Source organism: Phaseolus vulgaris, chromosome 11 (genome assembly GCF_051622355.1).
Source record: "Phaseolus vulgaris cultivar YP4 chromosome 11, ASM5162235v1, whole genome shotgun sequence".
In the NCBI taxonomy this organism is placed as follows: Eukaryota; Viridiplantae; Streptophyta; class Magnoliopsida; order Fabales; family Fabaceae; genus Phaseolus; species Phaseolus vulgaris.
In genome coordinates, this window is record NC_143508.1 from 389,363 (window position 1) to 411,601 (window position 22,239).

Sequence of the window (22,239 nt, forward strand, 5' to 3'; positions counted from 1 at the left end):
TTTTGTTTTCTTTTGCCATCACAGCTGCTACTCAAACCATCTTTACCTAAGTTTCAGTGGTCCTCTTTACAAAACCTCATCAACAACGACACATCGCATCCCAATGCATTGCATTGCATTTCCTTGTCCTATTATTTCAAACAAAATTTTACACAGTGTTGCGTAAATTACCGTATCTGTTCTTACTAAATGTTTTCTGTCTTTTCTTTCTTTTCTTCTTCTATTCCTCGTTAACTATATTCGAGAGGTGAGATGTGAGATATCTGTAAAAACACTATGACGCTAAGTTTGATTAAATGAGTGTTTAGTGAGTTTAGAATCGGAAAAGTCAATATTCTTTAGAGTAATGATATATTGACAACCTACATGTTTTATACAACCATGTTACAACTACCAATATTATTATTTTAATATTTTTTCATATCATTTAATTCCAAACTTATTCTTTGTTATATATATTTATTTTTAAACTCATTACATCAAGAGTTGTATACAACTTTCACGATTGTGAAACTATTATTTTCCTTATCCTTTATTATGAGAATCCAGACTTATTTATAATCTTCTATTGAGTCTTTTGACTTAATCACGCTAACCCAAACCCAATCATTCTTAATGATATTTAGTTATTCACTAATTTTAAATTAATTTAATTAATTAACTAGACAATTAATCATAAACCCTAAACTATATACCACTATTCGCGGATTTTTAACCGGATGTGATAATTTCTTTTCATTAGATTTAAAGCTTTATTCCAAGCAAGTCATCAACCATAGTTGATGTGATAAGTGAAAAACAAACTTAGCTCAATTTTCACCATCAATAGTGCCAAAGTAATTATTATGCTAGAAATAGTGCGAGTTTACATAATTGTGAGATAACTTTACCCCTTTAATCTATTGAAAGAGGTAAAGTTCTTATCTGGATTCAAGTAAAGTTCATCTTTGTCTTTTAACTATAAAATATTCTAACTTCACCACAGAATCAATTATCATACTTTACTTTTAAATTGCCAAATCAAGGTCAAGTAAATAAATTTAAAATTTATAAAGTAAACTATTTTAGAGTTCTGATATGCTTTAAAAAGATTAAACCTAGAATGATAATTATTAATTAGTTGTATTAATTATAAACATAGAATGGGATATAGGTATATAATTAAATTTAAATTAAAAGTTATCATTTTGCATTTAAAGCTCTAAAGAGCATATCATATACATTAAATTTTCTTATTAATTAGGTTTAATTACTTATTTATTTTTTATAATTACAGAAAGTTTTCTCTTTAGTTATACACCTAAAAATAATTTCTTATAGTCTTATATTATTTTTAATTTCCTATAAGAACTACAAAGATACGTTTAAGGATTAAAATGAATTGAGAATGAGACGTGTAGGAATTAAATTGACGCGTTGTAAGCATATAATAAGTTAAAAGAGTACTTTTTTAATTATAATAACCAAACTAGTAGTAATTAAGTCTATTATTTTTTATGAAATGAGAACTTTTTTACCTCACTTTTTTTTATCAGTAATAAAAACTAAATAAATGGGAACCACTTCAGGGGTGATTCAATCCTTATACATAAAGAGCAAAATACCTTATCATACTCCTACCACGCCTACCTGATTATCTAAGGAACAACCAAACTAATCACATGAAAACATTAAATTACCATCTTCATACAATCCATTGGGTTCAAAACCCAATTAGAGTACCCAAAGGAAGCACAATGAGACTTTGCGTAAATCCACTACCAAACCTTTACCTGTACTAAGGCGAATACTTCGAGTGCATCTATCACCCCCTATCGAAGGACACGCAGTTCCTATGATTCCAAATACCACTCACAATTCCAACCCAAATTGCACCCCAAACGTCATTAACCGAATCTGAAGTCTGACTTAACCTGAACTGTAGAAAGTTTGCCAAAGGATCATCCTTATGAATAACGAAGGAAACGCCTAGCCACTTAAAACAAAGACACCAAACACGCCAAGCGAAATCGCAGACGGAAAACAGATGACTGGACGACTCTTCCACCATCCCACACATACAACACAAGGGATTCTCAATCACCACCCCGCGTCTTTCCAGATTTATCCTAAATACTTTTTCTGTTATGGTTATACTATATCTTTCTCGGTAATTTATAGCTTTTCAACTTCATTATTATTTTATCTTTAAAAGACATATCGATAGATTAAGAGAGAAAGATGTATTTAAATGGTTATTAAACTGATTTTTTTATGATTGGTACTTTAGAGTTTTTGAACGCTACCATTGTTTTATCTTAAAAAGATGTTTCGATAGATTAAGAGAGAAAAATGTATTTAAACGTTTCGATATTTTTTTATTGTTGTTAAAAAAAAAAGAGTAAGAAAAGAATAGGTGAATATGAGAGAGGAGAGGACCACAGGGTTGCTTGCATAGGAGAGTAATGTTGTACCAACATGTCGTTTGTCCTTCTCATGTTTTGTTCTACATCTACGTCGAATACTTCAAATTTATAACATTTTCTTTTTAGTTTCTCAACTTGCATTTCATTAGTCATCTCCCATTCAAGAATCTGGAACACACACTGCTGCTTTGTCTGCTTCTCAAACTGAAAAGGATGGATGAACATCAAAATAAATTCCAATATTTTCTGTTTTTTACTTTTACTCTTTTCTTTTTCTAATTTCACAAACAATCCTTCCATTGTTGTTTTTTTACTTCCCATTATTGTTGTTATTAACAGAATCTTTTTCTAAATCGAGAATGTTTTCAGTTCAAGAATAATTTATACATATGCAATTATGAGTTTAGTTATAAAAAGAACAAGTACCACTTTGTTCGGAACGATAGATGAACTCGTACTCTTGGATATTTTTCTAATTTATTCTGATTTTGTTATAAATCCTTATATTAATTGGATACATGTATGGTAATATTTAATTTTTTAAATTTAGTGTATGGGCGAGAATGGATATGTATATATTAATCTCAATTTTATATTCATTTTCATTCCTCTCTAAATATTTAAAATACTTCAAATTTATTAGATAACTTCAAATTAAAATACTTCAAATTAAAATAATTTAAAATTTATATTAATTTTTTTTAATTCTTAGTTTTGTAACTTACTTTTAAGTCATACATTTGATTATTATTATTTTTAATAATTATTTGATACAATAATAGAGTATACGAGTTTCTTTATAAGAATGAGAATGAGACGAAAAATTTATACTCATTGAGTTTGAGGATAAGAATGAAGATAAAATTTTACTTAGAAAATAAATGAGATAATGAAATTTCTATGTACATCTTTTAGGGTGACCAAATTTACGTCAAAAGAGAAAATCACAAGGTGTCCGAGTTGAGGGATGACGATTTCTTCCTGCACCCCATACTTTATATTCAACTTGTTTTTTGATATATTTTATTAAACGTTTTTTTTAATTGTAGAATGTGAAATCGAGAGATTTTTCAGATTGTAAAATTTAAAATAAATTTTTGTATTACAGAATTTGTATTCCAAATTGTAGAATCTAAAATGGATGTCTTCATATTTTTGAAAATATGGAGAAAATATGGAGGTGCAGGAAGAAATGATGGGAGGTGGAGGAAGGAATAGGGGGTGCAGAAAGAAATGGCTTGAGAGATTAATAATAAATTGCAATAAAAGTGTGAAGAATTTGAGGCCTAAGCCCACGGCCGTCAAAAGTTGGAACTGAAATTGCTGATCGCAAGTTTCCACTAGGAGAAATAACGTGTGATACATTATTAGTAAAGTAAACAAAGAGGGTTCAATAAACAAAAAGAAATTATCTTGTGATGGAAAGAGGAGATTGAGAAGCATACGACCAAACCTATGCTTTCTCTTTTATTTTAGCACAATCAGTCAAACAAAGGCCCAATTTAACGAGGGCGATGCCAAAAAGTATATGAGGTTTGGACACACTTCTTAAATGTTGTGTTCGTGTCAGATATACGTATTGATTATCTATCCTCTTATAACACATGTCGGTGAAATTTTTAATTTAAAAAACATTTAGTGGATATCTAACCATTATAGCACAATTCTAACACAATTTTAAAAAAGAGAAATACATTAATTTTCTAAAGACTTAAACTTATTGTACAATTTTTTATTATGATTATAAAAACAAGAACAAATCTTTTTGAATCAGTCATTAGAAACATTTTTCTGCTAAAAAAAATTGGAATATAATTATGCACATAAATCTTTATTGTCAATTTATATAATTCATAATTATAAAATATATAAATTTGTGTGTACGTGTCATACATTTTAAAAATTATATGTAATTTCGTGTCATACATTTTTAAAATTATATGTAATTTCATGTCATACATTTTAGATATTATACATATTTCTTTGTCCGTATCGTATCACTCTCCGCGTCGATGCTATATTATACTAGTAACCTACCTTAGAAAAGTTCAAAATCCAATGCAAAGATAGATTTCATAGCTAAAATGACGTTTAATTACAAGAACGAATCCATTTCAAAACTCTGTTACTTGGCCCCATGATTCAATGTTTATGTTGCTACTAGGGATCCAATACAAATGCTTCTTAGAAGAGTTTTTCAGAAGTTCTTCACACAGCCTTCTTCCCATCTTTCATCTCAGCAACAAAGCCGAATAGAATGAAACCGAAACCAGGGTATGATTCCGATCGCTGTCCCTTCTAAGGCATTGGACTTTTTACATTATACATGTGACATTATTTCTGCTCTGTGATTTTTTCATTCTGCAAATACTTAAACACCCCATATGAAACTGTTCCAGCAACAAACAAGAAAACTTCAGGGGTAAACGATGGATAGAGATACTTCACAAAAATCTTGTCCCACTCTTCTGGTAGGAAGCCTGCAAATACAGATTTTAAATTCAGTCTCCATATTTTAGCTGTATCGAGACACAAATTTCCAACTACAAAAAAATTACAGTCCCCTAGTTCCCTATATCTATGGTACCACATAAAAACTACATAGGAAGAGGTTTTCCAAATTGCATTTGAATTACATATCCAACACTTAGGCACTTTGGTCATAGGAAGTTCTCAATTTTGATTTCCACAACCAGATTTTTGTAAAGGATTTAACCAAGTATTAAGAAATGGATTATAATCCTACTTCACCCTCATAAAATTCAACATACAAAGTAAAATTTGCACTAGTTATATGCTATAAAATACACTAATTTTTAGTCGTTGTGCACCACTTGCAAACAGAATACACGAATTGCTTTCTAATACAGATAAAACCATTGTCATTAATCAAAAGTGTTTGAAAGTTAAGCCCTTCAAGCAATGGTCACAGAATTCAGTTTGATAGCTTGAATTGAATCTACTACTGACACACTCACAGTTATTTGTTGTTTAAAATTCTGAAGCTAAGGTTAATAAAAAAAGTGAATAATAAGATAACTTTTACCTGATGCTGCAAGACCAATACCCTCAACGAAAATCACGATGCCAAAACCAAGCATTGCAAGAAGAAAAGCGCTTTCATTCTTGCCCTCTTCTTGGGGCTTACCCTTTTGTTCCTCCGAAGCAAAATTGGGTTTTTCAAGTGGAGTTCGCCGAATTACAGAGGCCCTTTCTCTCTGTCCTTTCGGTTTCTGCTTCTGATTCTTTCTAGCGTTTGCAGTGCTGGCCGTGTCCGATAAGCCAAAACCCTTCGGAGCAGAATCATCATCGGAAGAGGAATCGGAGGAAGATTTTTGGGATCTAACAGCAATTCTGAAGGTGGGTTTGATGAGAATGGGAGAGAAGACGAAGAGGGTGTGTTGAACTGAAGAGAGAAATCGCGTTTGCAGCAACATCTTCATGTGGCTGGAAATGTTTCTGATAATCTCACCCACATCTCTTCTTTCTTCAAACTTACTACAAAAAATTAACACATCAATTTCATTTCAAAAATATCATGACGTTTAACAAAATCATTGTTTTCTAATTAAATAGTGTATGCCATTTTGTTTTAATTTAGTTCATAAAACATTGAGACTTATTATTATAATTTTTTTTAACTCTTCAAAGAAAAGCTGATAAATGTTGGAAAAATGTAATCAAAATAAAATTAAAAATATTTTTAATTTCTATAACTATAATTTAATTTCTTTTTGTCTTTAAAATAATATTATATTTTGGCATTTTCTAACATTATTTTTTAGTCTTTATATATTTAGAGGGGATTAGTTTAACATTAGAATAAAAATTATCAACGAACAAAATTAAAATAATAAAAAATAAAAACTTAAAATCGTTAATTTTTTAGATAGATCATTTAAATATAAATATATTTTTATTTAATGTAAACAAAATAATTATATACACTAATTTTTTATTTTTTTGAAACATACATAAAGCTTGTAATTTAAATTTTAACTTATAATTTATTTTAGTATGTTAATTATGATATTATAGTTCTGAATTACGGTTAAATAATTTATTTTCTAATGCATAAAAAACAAATATTTTATCTTTAAAACAAAAGTTATAATTATTTTTGATATTTTTTTAAGATAATAAAATATATTAAAAGTATATGTCATTTTTAAAAATAATTATTATTCTTTCTTTTCCTTTTTTAATTTGTTTTGGAAGATGATATAAAATAAATTTAGATTAATTATTTTTAAATTAACTATTCTAAAATCTAAGTCTTTGTTTTTTTGTTAATTTGTCCGGTAATACCTGTATTCCAATATCTGGGGTGCAAATATGAAGAACTAGAGCTAGCCTCGAGTAGTTTTTATTGGGCTGGTGATAATAAAAGAGGATTTTCTTCATGTACGCCATAATTCTTAAAATTCTAAAACTAGTCTTGACTTTTTATTTGAAATAGGTATCTGCATTTTTTGAATTACGAGTTTGTGAATCCATGCATTTTTTGCATTATGAATTCTGAAATCTGGAAACATCCATAAATCTACAAGATTACCAGACTGATCAATCCAGAAGATTTATGGATGCACCAATTTAGGAGTTATGTGAATTCAATATTTAAAAAACAAAGTTCGAATTTCCTATTCTTTAAACCTAATAGACTATATTATTTGGAATCACACATATGTACTTAAAAAAATAAATCCATAATAAAAACAAAACTATAGATCCAGAAAAAAAAAAAAAATACTTACCTTCTTCTCCTAGTAGAGAATCACCAAGAGAAACCATCGAATCACCACCAAGTCGTCAGAGACACCAGTAAGAGAAACACTTTCCTATGTCTGTCTGCGTTCAGCTTGTGTGCAAAGGAAGAAGAAAGAGTAGATTGTGCGTGTTGTATGCATTTTAGGATTTTTAGAAAATATTAGGGATATGTCTGTCTTTGCACATTATTGAGGGGCAGAAAGAAAAACGTAGGGGGTGTAGGAAGAAACTTCCTAATAAAAGAGCTTGTTGGGCCTTCTTGGGCTTTGGGCCCTGAGTTCAGTTCTGTGTTGAATAAACTTCGCCTGTATGTCTTCTTGCTTTTTTTCTTTTTCTTTTCGTTTTCCTTTCATTCAACCTAAACGACGACCACCGCGTCTTCCTCTGTATCGCAACCATGGTACGGTGAACATGTTTCTCGATCCCTTTCCCTTACTTCTTCTGCCTTATTCCATTTCATTACTCCGTTTTTCTCGTCCTCGCATTTTATATCGAAATTAGATCCTTCTTCGGAATAATCGACCATGTAATCATTCGCACTATCAACTCCAAATTTCAACATCCTGTTACGCAATTTCTGTTAGTGTAGCCGTAATGTTATTTTTGGTATTTTAATTTTAGAAAGTTTGGACTAGAATTCAACTAGTGTTGTCGTGATCTATAATTTGGTAGTATTATTGTTTCAGTGGTTTGGGGAATGTGTAGTGTTGCTCATTTCTAGAGAAATGAATGATTTCGGATAATTCTGACTCCATCTATTTGCTGTTTTCCGATTTTACTAGGTTCTTCTGCAGCTAGATCCGTTTCTCAATGAGCTCACCAGCATGTTTGAGCGTAGCACTGAGAAGCGCTCCGTTTGGGTTACTCTTAAACGATGTTGGTGTTGATTGTTCTCTTCTTGGTTAGTTTGGGTTAAACTTCTGTGTTTAATGTGCCTGCAAACTTATTTCGTTTCTGTCTCTTTTAGCTTCTTTGAAATCTAAGTCGCAAAGGAATAAACTGGTGACTGCTGGGGAAGCAATTGAGTATAGATGCCTTATACGCGCCACTGATGGAAAAAAGACTATATCTACTTCTGTACGTATCTGAGTATAATAAACCTAAAACTTCCCTTATTTGTATACTCTTTTCTGTTTTTATATTTTTTCTAGATTTTAAAACAGATTCACTAAGATTTTTTAATCAATATTTGATACTAAAATGGTTCAAAAAAACCCAATCTAGACTGATTTATATGGTTTTATGAGACTGGTATTAAATTAAACACTGATTTAGGTCAAGATCATACTCCTATCAATCTCTCCTGTACAGTTCTTTTGAAGATTATCCTTTCTCTTTTACTTTTAGATTGGACAATACAGTTGCAATTTGCAAATGTTATTATTTGTTAGCGGGGGGTTTCTCTGTTGTGGAACTTGCTTAATCCATTATAGTACAATTTGCTAGTGTGGAAAGCTCTGTAGTTTGCTCAGTAGTCAAACGTGTTGTTCTAAATCCTGCTAGACTTTTTGTTGTTAAATCTTTATGTTGTTTGTGCCAAGGTTATCCAATAGTTATTCAAATTATGATTGTTGAGTTATTTTTTGAATCGTGTATTGTAAGTTTGTATCGAATTGTAAGATTTAGATACAATAGAACAATTACTTATAGATGATATATAGTGTTCAACACAATTTAAACTAGAAATGGATAAAACAACTTAAGCAGAAGTCATTGAAAACAAAACAAGTGTTTTTTGAAATTCCTTTTCATTTAAAATTTAAGCTTACATTACTGTTTTTCCCTATGAGTTGGTATAAATATAAAGCATTTGAATTGTTGAATCTAATTGGTGATAGAAAATTGCATAGATTCACTCACGTCTCTATGAAGTCATTTAAGACTTGTCAAGTAAGGGAAAATATGAAATTATAGTAACTTGTGAAAAATGTCGATTGATTTGAAGGCGAGGGAAAATTCTAGTTATTCTGTTACGCTCTAGCGATTGCTTATTCCAGGTTCTTCTTTCTAATGAATTGCCATGTCTGTCTGCCCCAGCTGATTTTCCAGTCTTAGGCAAAAAAATAAAAATAAAAATATTTGCATGTGATTAATGAAGTTTATTGGTGCAAGTCTTCATATTTATCAATAAAAGACATGTTGCTATCTGAAACATCAGTGAAGTATTATTTCTTATAGACTATCAGGCATTTCAAGACTTGTGTGTATATTTATGTGTGTGTGTGTGTGTTTGTTGTGTTACTTGTAGAAATTTGAGTTCGCCTAGACCTTCCTGGTTATACTGCTTCCCCCTTATTTTCATGTTCATATAAATGGTTTCCACTTGTAATATTTTATATTATTGGGTTTTCATTGCAAAGGTTGGACAGAAGGATCACCAACGCTTTCAAGCTTCTTATGCAACTATATTGAAAGCCCACATGACTGCTCTAAAGAAGAGAGAAAGAAAAGACAAGAAGAAGCCTGCAGAGGCTGATAAAAGAGAAGGGAGTTCGAAGAGATCGAAGAAGTCTTAAGATAATCTGCTGACATTCTGTGCAAACTTCGTTTCCTGCTGACTCTGTTTTTTGTTTACCCCCAGTTTTTTTGCTTTGTTTTCATTACTAGAGTGAGAGTGAAGGAGAAGGGAAGGGAAAAGGATAGAAGGAGAGACAAAGATAAGTGAATGATTCTTGCACTTAATCTTTAGATAAATATTCATTCAGTGACAATTTGTGAAAATTTCCTCAGTTCCCCAGGAGGTTATCAAATGAATCTTTAGGACAGATTTCTTTTCTATTGCACCGTTCAACTCATTCCGAATAATTTTTGCAGTCGCGTCACGTCCCCTTATTTCTACTTTCTACTTTCCGAATATTCATTAAGTCATTTGGCTTGTGGATGATCCAACCAACTTAACCAATTTGGCTTGTGTTTTTTTAGAGGACTAGTGGGGCAACCATGTGATTCTTTTTGTTATCAAACTTCACAAATTCGAGGTTGCAGGGAAGAGTTTCCATGTTTGTCAGAGGGTATTGGCTGAAATCCAAGTTCTAAAAGTTAAAAACTAAGTAAAGGACTTTTCAGTGGGAGGAACAATGAGATGTAAGTTTATTTATGCAAAAAGTTGAACTTTTGAGCTGTGACTTCAATGTTGTGCAGATGCAAATTGGTAATTCATGAAATGAGGGGAAAAAACAGAGCTTACGCGGATCCACTATTATTACATAGTCTGGGTTGTCCTATTGTGATTTGCGTATCATGGTTTGTAAAATAATAATTTTGTATAGGAAGAAAATATAGATACATTAAAATAATAATTGTGAATACGTACATGTAAGTTCCTGCCAAACCCTTATCGTGGTTTCAATATGGATTTTATAATTTATATACTAAGCTGCAATGCCACTGTAATAAGAGAAATTGTAACATTTTATCTAAAATGTGACCGTGACCTATGATTATTTTTAAACAAAGTTGTTTTTATGTAAAGTTTTATGCTTCGATTATTACAATAGTTATCAGAATTTATGTAGTAAAAACGTTGATATGAAACGAACACAGAGATACGTATAATATTTGAAATGTATATTTAATTTTTGTTAGCAGAAAGATGTTCAAAATGATTTGTTCTTTATTTTTATAATTCTAATAAAAATTTATACAATAAATTTGAGTTTTTAGAAAATTAATGTATCTCTTCTGTTTAAGATAGTATTAGTGTTCGATACGCGTGTCAAACACAAACACATCATTTAAAAACGTGTCTTACGAGTATCGTGTTTGATAAAAGAATGTCCGAGCCTGAATTGACTTTTAGATTTTTTTTTATATAGAAAGTTGTGATGAAAAATGCAAGATGAAGTATGTAAAATTCTCTTGAAATTAAATAAATAAATAAATATAAAAAAAAAAATTGGGAATAGGGAGGGGTAAATATTGGGTATGGAACGGGGACGGTTAAGGAAGTTGGAGCGGTCTTGTTCCCTCCCACGCGCACAGAGCACATGACACGTAATATTGAACAAACTTGGTTCGCGGGAAGCACGATTGACATTGCTCTTCCTTCTTTATTCTTCAACGAACTGGGCTTAACTGAAAATCCCGCTTCGCTGTCTCCATCTTCTGGTTCCGCTTCCCTTGAATTTCTCATCTCATCCTTCAATTCATCTTTTCTTCATTCAAATCTCTCTCTTCACTCACACCACACACGCACACACTCACAATGCCATGAAGAATCCCAAATTCATCAGCCTCCATGTCGTCCAACCCTCCGCCGCCGTATTCTTCGCACAAACCCGCCAAAGACCATTCCGCCACGGCGATACCGTCGTCGCCTTCCACCAGAGCTAAACTCCGCAAGATCCCGCCCATTCCGATTCGACGGAGTAAGTTAGGCAATGAGGAGCAGGAAGAAGAGGAAGACGATGAACGCTCTGATTCTTCTTGCATCTTGCTCGCGTCCTCTTTAGGGCTGAATAACATTCGAACACGTTCTTCCTCTTCGCCTCTTCGCTATTCCTCCTCCGTTGGCGCTCCTTCCTTCATCACACAGAATGCTATCGCCATCAATGAGGCCGGATTTAGATCCAGATCCAATTCCCATCCAAAAAGAGACCTAGGTCTGCGTTTCTCCTTTTCTTAGGTTTCAAAATCCAATTATTGTTACTTTCATTTCCTATTTGGGACTTTGCAGTGATTTTTTATTTCGTGCTGGCTTTTGCTAATGTAGTTGTCATTCTTTTAGGGGGGATTATTCATTTGAATAAATCCAAATCGCTCAAAGCTCATTCGCAGCTCATTCCTGTGCTAGAGGTGATAGACATGATGTATTATTGTGCATGATCATATTTACTGAATTAGTGGATTTTCTTATTTAATTGTTTCGTTTTTATGATCGATAGTTGGAGAAATGTAGGTTGCTCAGGTTCATTGCATGTGTTTTGCACAGGGTCATCATGCAGCTTTCGCCAAAGAAATGCAATCCCCACGTTTTCAGGAAATTCTGCGACTTACTAGTGGACGCAAAAAGAGAAACCCTGATATCAAAAGCTTTTCCCATGAGCTCAACTCCAAGGGAGTTAAACCATTTCCAATCTGGAAACATCGTGCCTTTGGCCACTTGGAGGTATTCTTCTTTTAACTTGTTCAGGTTTGGTGTTACTGTTCATTAATTTAAAATATATAAAATTCTTCAACACTTGTTTTCCCGCAAAATCAAATATTGCAGGAAGTAATGTCGGCGATTAGAGCTAAGTTTGAAAAATTTAAGGAAGAAGTTGATTCTGACTTGGGTGGTTTCGCTGGAGATTTGGTGGGTATTCTTGAAAAAAACTTAGTGTGTGATCGTGAATGGAGAGAGAAGTTGGAGGATCTGTTGGTTATTGCTCAACAATGTGCAAAGATGTCTCCTACCCAGTTTTGGATCAAATGCGAATCTATTGTTCAAAATCTAGATGACAAACGTCAAGAATTACCAGTGGGGATACTCAAGCAAGCTCATACACGCCTACTGTTTATTCTCACTCGTTGCACTCGATTAGTGCAATTTCAGAAGGAAAGCGGATTTGAACAAGACCACATTCTGGGTCTTCACCAACTCAGCGACCTGGGGGTCTATCCTGAGCAAATTTTGAAGGCTGCACAGCAGAATTCAAGTATTCCACTCGCTGTACACGAGACGGCTGAGAAACAGTTAAAAATGTCACATAGTAAAGAGAAAGAAAAACCGAAAACAACAAAGAGTAAAGCTGATCAACAAGTAAGTGTTGTGATTGACAACCCGGAGGTTGCTTCGGTCAAGAGTGTTGAATCAACTTCTGGCACCTATAGGATGTCTTCTTGGAAAAAGTTTCCATCTGCTGCTGAGAGAAAGCGAAAAGATCAAGATGCTGTAGATACCCCATCCAAAGGTGAAATGAACCACTTGCTAGTCAAAGATGAAAATGCTGAAAATTTGGATACTTCCTCTTGTCATCCTGAACATTCACAATCATCATCAAGAACACGAAAGGTTTCTTGGGGATTCTGGGGAGACCAGCAAAATCTTACATACGAGGATTCAATGATATGCAGGATTTGTGAGGTTGAAATACCGATTGTACATGTGGAGGAGCATTCAAGAATATGCACAATTGCGGATAGATGTGATTTGAAAGGTTTAACTGTAAACGAGCGGCTTGAAAGAGTTTCTGAAACCATTGAAAGGATACTAGAATCATGGACACCAAAAAGCACACCGAAAAGCACTGATACTCCTGGAGAAAGCTTTGACCTTGCCGCTTCAAATGTGCTTGAAGAGTTCAGCGATTTATCTCTAGAGGGAAATAACATGAGTTCTAGATGCTCTGAAGACATGCTCGACTCTACTACGGAGCCTGACAATACTTTTGTCATGGACGATCTGAACTTTTCACCCAGAATATCATGCGAAGCACGCATCTTCGTAAAACCTGATCATGGAACAAAGGTATCTTCAGCTGGGAGCTTGACACCGAGATCACCATTGGTAACACCACGAACCACTCAAGTGGAAATGTTACTTAGTGGACGGAGAACACTTTCTGAACTTGAAAGTTGTGACCAGGTATACACTTATCATAGTTGTAATTCTTCATTTATATCATTGCACAAGAAACATTAAATTAGATGAAAACGTATTATCAATATGTATAATCTGTGAAGTCTTCTCTCATACGGATAAGGAACCTTAATATCTTCACCATTATATTAATATTTTAATATTTTTTTAAACTTATATTAATATATATTATTAAAATAAAGTTGTCGGGTAAATTTTTTTATAATGGTGTGAAAAGTGTAATTTTTCTATTTTCTTTACATTTATTTTTGGAATTTTATATTGATAACTAGACTGTCAAATGATAGATAAGCAAGCTAGTTGAAATAGCCCGTGCTGTTGCAAATGTGAGCAACTGTGACTACAGTGCTCTGGAGTATATGCTTGATCGCTTAGAAGACCTGAAATATGCCATCCAAGACAGAAAAGTGGATGCACTTATTGTGGAGACTTTTGGACGACGAATAGAGAACCTTTTGCAGTGAGCCCCTGTGACTTTTTTTGTTTTGCTCTAGTACAGCCACTTATTTTTTTATTCTATTTCAAAAGTTTCTGTAAGATTTTGCTAGCATTTTTATAGAGCCACTGTTTTGCTCTAGCGTTTCTAATTTATTTTTTGGTACTGGCATGGTGCTTAAACCTAACCTTGAATTTGCTACTTCATTTTGCAGGGAGAAATATATAGCTCTTTGCGGGCAGATAGAAGATGAAAAGGTGGACTCATCAACTAGCGTTGCTGATGAAGAGAGTTCAGTGGAAGATGATACAGTTCGTAGCCTTCGTGCTAGCCCTATTAATGCTTGTTCCAAGGACCGGACCACTATTGCGGACTTTAAAATAATAAAACCCATAAGTAGGGGTGCATTTGGGCGAGTTTTTCTTACCCGAAAAAGAGTAACTGGTGATTTTTTTGCTATAAAGGTTTGTTTCCTTATCAAATAGAACGATTTCTTTGCAGAGAGTTAAAAGATGATTGAGATAAATAGATTCATAATAAACGGTACACAGTAGCATCTATTCTTAGGCGGCCAACTAGATTATCAAGACAGAAATTAACATTAAATTATAACATTTAAATAAGAAATTATGACTAAATGAGAAGACATATAAGTAACATACATGTGATTTCCCTAGTACTAAATTAAAGAATTAAAAATTATATGCCAACTTCTCATAAACTTCAAGTTTTGTGTTTTAAGATTAGTTTTGTTTATTAATTTTATTTGTTCACACACAATAAATTAAAGAATTAAAGTTTTAATCTATCAATGTCTTTGCCATTATTTGATTTTTTCAATCTTTTTAGGTTAGTTGGTGGGTCAATCCAGCCCAATCCAAATTCAATAGTGGGCTAGGTATAATGTGAGTGGGCTAAGTATAACTTTTTGATGGTAAATTCTCCCTCACCCTTCATACTTTCCTCTTCCAGTGAAAAGTCAGTCTTAACCTTTTTAATATTTTTAAATAATCCTAAATGTAATATTTTTCACATTTTTTTTAGATAATCTCAGTTGTACCCCATATCTTCCTCAGAGTTACAATACTTCCATTATTCTCTAGTTGTTTGAGAGAACAATTTCATTATTTGAGCGTATGTGAGAGGGTTGACGATAAGATTCCTTGCACCTTGCTGGGTTTTTTTGGGTTTTGTGTCTTCCAAAAAAATGAAAAAAAATAAAATGAACGAAAGCAAACACATCACCGATAAAAGCACCACAAAACTTACCTTAACCATCAACTTTCACCATCACTCACCACAAACAACCACTGTCACTTGAAAAAGAATATACCACACTTTTCACCTTACTCAAAAGGGTATTATTGAAATATTAAAAAGTATGGAAGTGAAGGGAGAAAGTATGGTGGGAGAATTTGCCTTTATCAATTGTAAAACTAGTTTAGCTTTTACTCACCCAATTTCACCCGATTTAAACCCATAATAGACGGAGTGATATTGAATCTCATTGTATTTTACCACTCTACTAATAACATTGAAATCTTGGTGTTACTCAATCAAAATTTTTAAAACTTATAAAATTTAAGTATTTAAAAATATATACAGTTGAATTATTTTATAAGAAAGATTTTTGATGAATTTTATGTGATATTTTAATAAAATGTATAAATATCACACCTTTCAAACAATCTCATCCAAAGTCTTTAGACTTTCTTCATTCTTTATCTTGTCAGGTTATTCTCGGGCTTTTTCTTTTACATAACATAATTTATTCTCTCATAGTTGAAGGCGGTAAAGGCATTGATCTGTAGTGGTTAATAATTTTCTTCATAAGAAATGTTATTATGATGAATTTTCATTTTCAATATTATTAGTTAACTTGCTTTCATTACCGTTTGGAAATTTGTATTGCCTTTCCCAACATAAATCTCTAAAGTCCTTTCCAATCTTTTAATTCTTACAATGTAAATCTGCTAAAATTCAAACTACAAATTTTTAATCATAATAGTCTTTAAAAATATTAGAATATTATCCGTTTTAAGTTGTAAAATTGTAAGAGCATTCTTTTTTGTGGACCACTGCCAATTGGCTATTAAGTGATGGCTAAAGAAACTACTAAAAACTCTTGTTAAATTGACTAACTGATTACTTTGAATGAGTTGGAACCATTTTTTGATATTTTGTAGGTTCTGAAAAAGGCAGATATGATCCGTAAAAATGCAGTTCAAAGTATTTTGGCAGAGCGAGACATACTTATATCTGTTCGAAATCCTTTTGTGGTAAGCAGACCTGCAATATACTGCTCAATTATGAAGTTGTTGCATATTGACACACTTCTCTAATTTTCATGTAACTCTGATGAACAGGTCCGATTTTTCTACTCTTTCACATGTCGGGAAAATCTTTATCTAGTTATGGAGTATTTGAATGGTGGAGATCTTTATTCAATGTTGAGAAATCTAGGTTGCTTAGATGAAAATATGGCTCGAGTATATATTGCAGAAGTTGTAAGCATACTAACTACATTAGTTTTTCACCAGGATACTAATAAGTTCTCTCTACAATTGTGTTTATGTTCTTTATTCTTTTCCTCCTATCCTCTTGGTCGCTCTACAGGTTCTTGCATTGGAGTATTTGCATTCCTTAAATGTGATTCACAGAGACTTGAAGCCAGATAACTTACTGATTGGTCAAGATGGCCATATTAAGGTCAGCATTATTAATTGAAATTACCTCTTCTCTTCCTTATTTCTCCAATTAATAAAGGACACCTCAACACAAAATTTCTCTTAGTTGCTGATCTTTTTTACCCATTTAAATTGAATCAAACTCTCCTCATGTCCTTTCACATTGCATTTTTTATCAGAAAGTAGAACTTCAAAGAACCATTTTATTAAGCTCTTAATAATGTTGATAAAATAGTGTATAAAATTTTAGTTCTTCCTGAACTTGTATATTTCAATTTCTAGGAATGGATTGGATGAATGGACTTAGATTAAGCTAACTTAAGGGGAGAGAATTGTCTAACACTAGTTCAGGACCACAAAGTTCATAGACATTTGGGGTGTTTTCGCCGTCCTTCATGTCTACGACATAAAGTATATGGGATTACAAACAATTTATAACCTATGGACACACTAGTTAAGACTAAAATACGCTTTGCTATATATTTAAATAATGAAGATAGCTAAATTCACTTCCATAAATTAGAAACTTGAGGGAGTTGAATAAGTTCAAGCTCACAGTGATCAATTCAATCTCATTGAAGAAAAAGAGACTGATTCAAGAAGTTTTTGCTTATTCATAAGGATCACAAAATGATAGCTAAATTTTCCTCCCAAAATTAGCTTGAAGGAAGATAACGTTTAATTACTTCATTACAACGGGGTACTTTACTCATACAGCAAGTTACGCTGGGATGCTAATATACCCTTCCTCGGCTCTAACCACGTGTGGAACGTCTGTTTCCCTCATGCTAATAGACTCATCTTTATGTCATTCCTAAGGCATCATGATCTCGAGAACTTCATTCCACCAAGCTTATATCACTCCAGGAGTTTTAATCTACGACAGTTACACACTTTTTTTTTATAGGCAGAGACACATAACACCCATAACACACTTTATTCGATGACACTTGAAAAGTAAAACACTTAAAAAATTTACCTTCGAAAGCTAACTGTTAAAGGATAAGAAACAAAGATCATCTGTGATATGAAACTTAGACACCCCATAATACATAGACTTTATTCTAAAAGCTTAATTTCTGTTATTACAGTTGACAGATTTCGGGCTCTCTAAGGTTGGTCTTATTAACAGCACAGATGATTTATCAGCGCCATCATTTTCGGCCATCCTAGAAGACGATGAACCAAAACCTACACATTCTTTCAAACGGGAAGAGCGTCAAAGACAATCAGTGGTTGGCACTCCGGATTACTTGGCACCTGAAATACTTCTTGGCATGGGACATGGTTTGCAGTTTATCCGCTGATTAAACAGTACATCTTATACGAAAAATGCTTTTATTTAATAATTTTTTTGTATAAATAAATTTACTGTGCTTTCAAAACCATTTTGTGATTTACATTTTTTTACACGATTGCTCTCTTTGTAGGTGTAACTGCTGATTGGTGGTCTGTGGGTGTCATACTGTATGAGCTTCTTGTGGGTATTCCACCATTTAATGCTGAACATCCACAGGTAGCTTCTTGTGATATCTTGAGTCCTTAACTCTGATAACTAGAAAGAATGATTTGGACGACATTCTTCATTAAGATTTCTAGAAGAGAAAAACAATGAAAAATTGAAATTGACTTTTTCACTAATTTAGACAGGTCAGTTTCATTTTTTCTTTTTCTCAACTTAGAAGTTCTTATAAAATAATTTGTTGAAACTGAACTTATGATGAAAGAATACCATCTATGATAGCATTCACTTTCTTCTCGTTTTCTTTTGCTGTTGGAATCACATTTAAAATACTTCTAGGCTCAAATTGGAGCATACTGTAGCTCAATTGTTCTCCTCTCATCTTTAACAGGGAGTTGTGTTTATACGGTGGACTGTTATTCCTCTTAGATCTAACACAACATCCTTATAAATCTTCTAGCCTTGCCGAATCATTTTCAAGTCAATTCCCTGCAATCTGCTTACTTTTATAACCACCATATTTGTCAATTGATATATGGCACATATTTTATGCTAGTTAATAGAGGAGCTTTCTAAATTTTGTCAATCACCTCGGATTTTTGTGAAGTTATTTTTTTGGTTAACTTGCGTTATCTACACCATTTGTATTGTTGTGGCTACTTACGTTTTAATATAATAATAAATAATGCATTTTTGAATTTTTCAAAATTTGCCAATTGAATAAGCTCGTTGTTGTGGTAACGTGACAAAAGGGAAATGAATGAAAAGAGTAACCTAGTGCAAGAGGCGAAGACTTATTAGGGTCTGAAGAAGGTAAATGTATTTAGCCTTACTGCTTCAAGAGAATAAGATGTTTCTAGGATTTGAACTTGTGACCTCAGATCATAAGGCAGCAACCTTAACTTTGGCCACAATAATTAAAGCACTCGTGCTCCTATCTCACATGAATTTGTCATAGAAGTTTTACACCTATCTCCCTATAGGAAATTTTAGCATCCCAATAACATACAATAACCTTATGGTTTGATAGGAATCCGGGCAAATTCCTAGGCGAATGGTTTTGGGTTTCAGCAATATGTCAATTTTATGATGTCCAGTCTGGTGTGTACAGATCTGGTGATGAATGGGGATTTCAAAGAGAAGTAATCATAATGCATAAGATGGAGATAAAGACAGGGGCCCGGATTTAAATTTTTTATTATGTGGGAATCTTGCTGATCTATTGTTTTGTAAAAACTTGTGTTTGTATCACAAACAGTGACTATATCACTAGGATCAAAACCAGTTGGGTTGCTTAAATGCGAAAATCTATTGGTAAGATCTGATGAGGTCCTGTCTGTCTGTTGTTATTTGCATTTACTTCCATGGTTTTCAGCTTCATTGTGTACCAGTTGCTACATCTTTTTTATCAGGTCATTACTCATGGACATCCAATTTTGCTTTTTTGCTCAATGTTCTTTGCATGGTTATGTTTTTGTGGATTTTAAGTTCATCATATGTATTCCTGTGAATTTGTTGGAACTTAAAGAGGTTGATGTATATTTTTTTTTAATTATTTGGAAATTGGATGCATATCTGAACACTTTCACACGGATGCTTGTTTTGCAGCAAATTTTTGATAACATAATTAACAGAGACATACAATGGCCCAAGATTCCTGATGAGATGAGCTTTGAAGCATATGATTTGATAAATAAGTAAGCATTAACAAAGTAGAGGTGTCTTGTAACAAGGCCACAAAGTAGTTTTTTTGGGTATGCTATGCAAAGTTTCTTTAAAGCTAATCGACTTACAAATGGAAAATATCCCTGCATGAAACTTGCACATGGACCAAATCGTGTAAAACACGCATTAGAAGCCAACATATATGGAAGAAGTAACGAAACAGGATAGACAATTTTTTCTAGTGTTTTGACTTTCATGATACCTCCAAACGCTTTATGCAATAGTTGGAAAAAGTTGTCCTTTTTAACTTTGTGATGTTGTGATTCTTTCATGTTGGTTATGGCTGACAGTGTATTCTCTTTTAGATTATTGAACGAAAATCCAGTCCAAAGATTAGGCGCAACAGGAGCTACAGAAGTGAGTTATTTATTGCTTAGTAAAGCTGCAAATCATGGTAAAAGGCAACCATAAACATACTTTTTTCTGGCAGGTTAAACGCCACGCCTTCTTCAAAGATATTAATTGGGATACACTAGCAAGGCAGAAGGTTCTTTCTAATTCTATAAGAGCTTTGGTATGTTTGTGCCATATCTTTTGTTTTGTCACACTGTATCTCCTCTGATTTTCTGCAGGCTATGTTTATTCCATCGGCTGAAGCTCTTGATACAAGTTATTTTATGAGCCGGTACATATGGAATCCTGAGGACGAACATTGTCTCGGAGTTAGTGATTTTGATGAGATTACTGAAACATGCAGCAGTGGTTCAGGCAGCGATATGCTAGATGAAGATGTAAGAATACTTTCTACTTTCAGAGTATAGATGCGCTATAAACTACTTTAGCTTTTGAAATGCTTGCTTCATAAGTAGCTCAGATGTTTCCATTCCTTTGATCATAAAATAAGAAGTTAGATTAGTTAACCGTACATGCAATTTTTATCCTTTTAAATTAAATTTCTAATTTGTGGTGTAACAGCAATTTTATCTATTATACTTTTCTAGCAGCCTTGTTTGACCATAATTTTTCTGAGTATTGATACTTGGAACTTGTTAAGCAGGGTGACGAGTGTGGTAGTTTAGCAGAGTTCGGTGGTCCAGCTCTTGAAGTGCAGTACTCATTTAGTAATTTCTCATTTAAGGTAATACTTGCCGTGCCTCATGTTCTTTTTTCTCCATATAAATAATTCCACTCAACTATCCTAAATTGGTGTGCTTATTGGGTGAAGAAATGCCTCTTTTGTCTCTTTTTTCCCCACCCTGCCCTTTAATGTTACCTATCCTCAATTTGTTACTGCTAGAAATGTAAGGCTTTGCCATGGGATGTTGGTTTAGATTGTAAGGGAAAAGTAGTGGTTGCTCATTTGCTTTCTTAAGTTCAAATTCTCACGAATAGGCTAAAAGTTGAGCATTGAAATCTGACCCTAAAGTAAAACATTAATGGATAGCAATAAATTTTACCTAGATTTTCGCATCACATTACTTTTGGCCAAATACCATATATTCCAACCTCAAGTTCTAAGATCAATCACCATACCTGAGCGTTTTGGAGGTTAGTGCTCTATCACGGTTTTGTCTTTAAAAAATGTTTCTTAAAGACAAAATCGTGATAAAACACCGATTTCCAAAGCAGACGATATCTCAAATACAGTAATTGACTCTAACTATGATATCTCTCACTTGAGATCTGAACATTATATAAAGTTAATTTTGTACTTTTCCATGTGGATTAAAGAAAATTCTTTTTTCTTGTTTTCTTACAGAACTTGTCTCAGCTAGCTTCTATCAATTACGATTTGGTGATCAAGAACTCCAGGGAATCAACTCAATGACTCCAGGGAATCACATAATTATAATTTCATGAACATTGGCAATGAGGATTATAAGATTCTGTATAGATATATTACCAAGGGCATGCTTCAAATAGTTGGATTTCCAGACATGTTTAGGACTCATTCTACTGTCCTGCATCTATCACCACTGTATTCATATGATTTTAGATGCACTGCGACATGGTCCGATAGTTGGTTTTTCTTGTCTTTTGTCACTTTCAGTTTAGAATGACAATTATTTATTTATTTATTTTAGGATTTGATAGATTGATTGTAGTATTCTTCTATCTTTTTCCCTCAGTAAATAGTGTCTTGTTACCTAATAGAGAAACCACGACCATTCAAATTGTGGGTTATTAATGACTATATTTCATTTTCTTTGCCTAATATCTTTTTATCTCTTTTTTAT

At 33.0% G+C, this 22,239-nt stretch overlaps 3 protein-coding genes across 4 annotated transcripts; 2 read left to right on the forward strand and 1 right to left on the reverse strand.

Moving 5' to 3' along the window:
- Positions 1-4,452: 4,452 nt before the first annotated feature.
- On the reverse strand, positions 4,453-5,971 carry LPA2 (low psii accumulation2). Its single transcript, XM_068627788.2, has 2 exons — positions 5,452-5,971; positions 4,453-4,885 (listed from the first exon to the last, which is right to left on the reverse strand). The coding sequence occupies exons 1-2, from the start codon at positions 5,846-5,848 to the stop codon at positions 4,740-4,742; spliced, it is 543 nt and encodes a 180-aa protein (XP_068483889.2). The 5' UTR covers positions 5,849-5,971; the 3' UTR covers positions 4,453-4,739.
- A 1,474-nt stretch (positions 5,972-7,445) lies between these two features.
- On the forward strand, positions 7,446-9,950 carry LOC137825334 (Signal recognition particle, SRP9/SRP14 subunit). The gene is made up of 4 exons (XM_068631009.2): positions 7,446-7,572; positions 7,955-8,048; positions 8,140-8,249; positions 9,533-9,950. The coding sequence occupies exons 1-4, from the start codon at positions 7,570-7,572 to the stop codon at positions 9,686-9,688; spliced, it is 363 nt and encodes a 120-aa protein (XP_068487110.1). The 5' UTR covers positions 7,446-7,569; the 3' UTR covers positions 9,689-9,950.
- A 1,213-nt stretch (positions 9,951-11,163) lies between these two features.
- Positions 11,164-22,095, forward strand: IRE (AGC (cAMP-dependent, cGMP-dependent and protein kinase C) kinase family protein). Of its 2 annotated transcripts, none has more exons than XR_011084028.2 (17): positions 11,164-11,773; positions 11,899-11,966; positions 12,103-12,279; positions 12,382-13,737; positions 14,040-14,212; positions 14,403-14,652; positions 16,375-16,467; positions 16,555-16,695; positions 16,805-16,897; positions 17,967-18,189; positions 18,306-18,391; positions 19,946-20,034; positions 20,368-20,419; positions 20,493-20,549; positions 20,635-20,793; positions 21,060-21,140; positions 21,762-22,095. XR_011084028.2 is itself a non-coding variant. In XM_068636362.2 (17 exons), the coding sequence occupies exons 1-17, from the start codon at positions 11,410-11,412 to the stop codon at positions 21,828-21,830; spliced, it is 3,504 nt and encodes a 1,167-aa protein (XP_068492463.2). In that variant the 5' UTR covers positions 11,164-11,409; the 3' UTR covers positions 21,831-22,095. The 2 variants fall into 2 exon arrangements, 1 of the variants encoding a protein (XP_068492463.2); XM_068636362.2 differs by having other exon boundaries at positions 17,967-18,162.
- The last annotated feature ends 144 nt before the right edge of the window (positions 22,096-22,239 follow it).

Excerpts from the sequence above, each read along its gene's own strand:
- IRE (XM_068636362.2), top strand. The coding sequence starts at position 11,410 with ATGTCGTCCAACCCTCCGCCGCCGTATTCTTCGCACAAACCCGCCAAA. Across the intron at positions 11,774-11,898 it reads CCATCCAAAAAGAGACCTAG|GGGGGATTATTCATTTGAAT; the intron begins GTCTGCGTTTCT and ends TCATTCTTTTAG. Across the intron at positions 20,420-20,492 it reads GCGCAACAGGAGCTACAGAA|GTTAAACGCCACGCCTTCTT; the intron begins GTGAGTTATTTA and ends TTTTTCTGGCAG.
- LOC137825334 (XM_068631009.2), top strand. Across the intron at positions 8,049-8,139 it reads TTGGGTTACTCTTAAACGAT|CTTCTTTGAAATCTAAGTCG; the intron begins GTTGGTGTTGAT and ends TGTCTCTTTTAG. Across the intron at positions 8,250-9,532 it reads AAAAGACTATATCTACTTCT|GTTGGACAGAAGGATCACCA; the intron begins GTACGTATCTGA and ends TTCATTGCAAAG.
- LPA2 (XM_068627788.2), bottom strand. The coding sequence starts at position 5,848 with ATGAAGATGTTGCTGCAAACGCGATTTCTCTCTTCAGTTCAACACACC. Across the intron at positions 4,886-5,451 it reads TATTGGTCTTGCAGCATCAG|GCTTCCTACCAGAAGAGTGG; the intron begins GTAAAAGTTATC and ends CTGTATTTGCAG.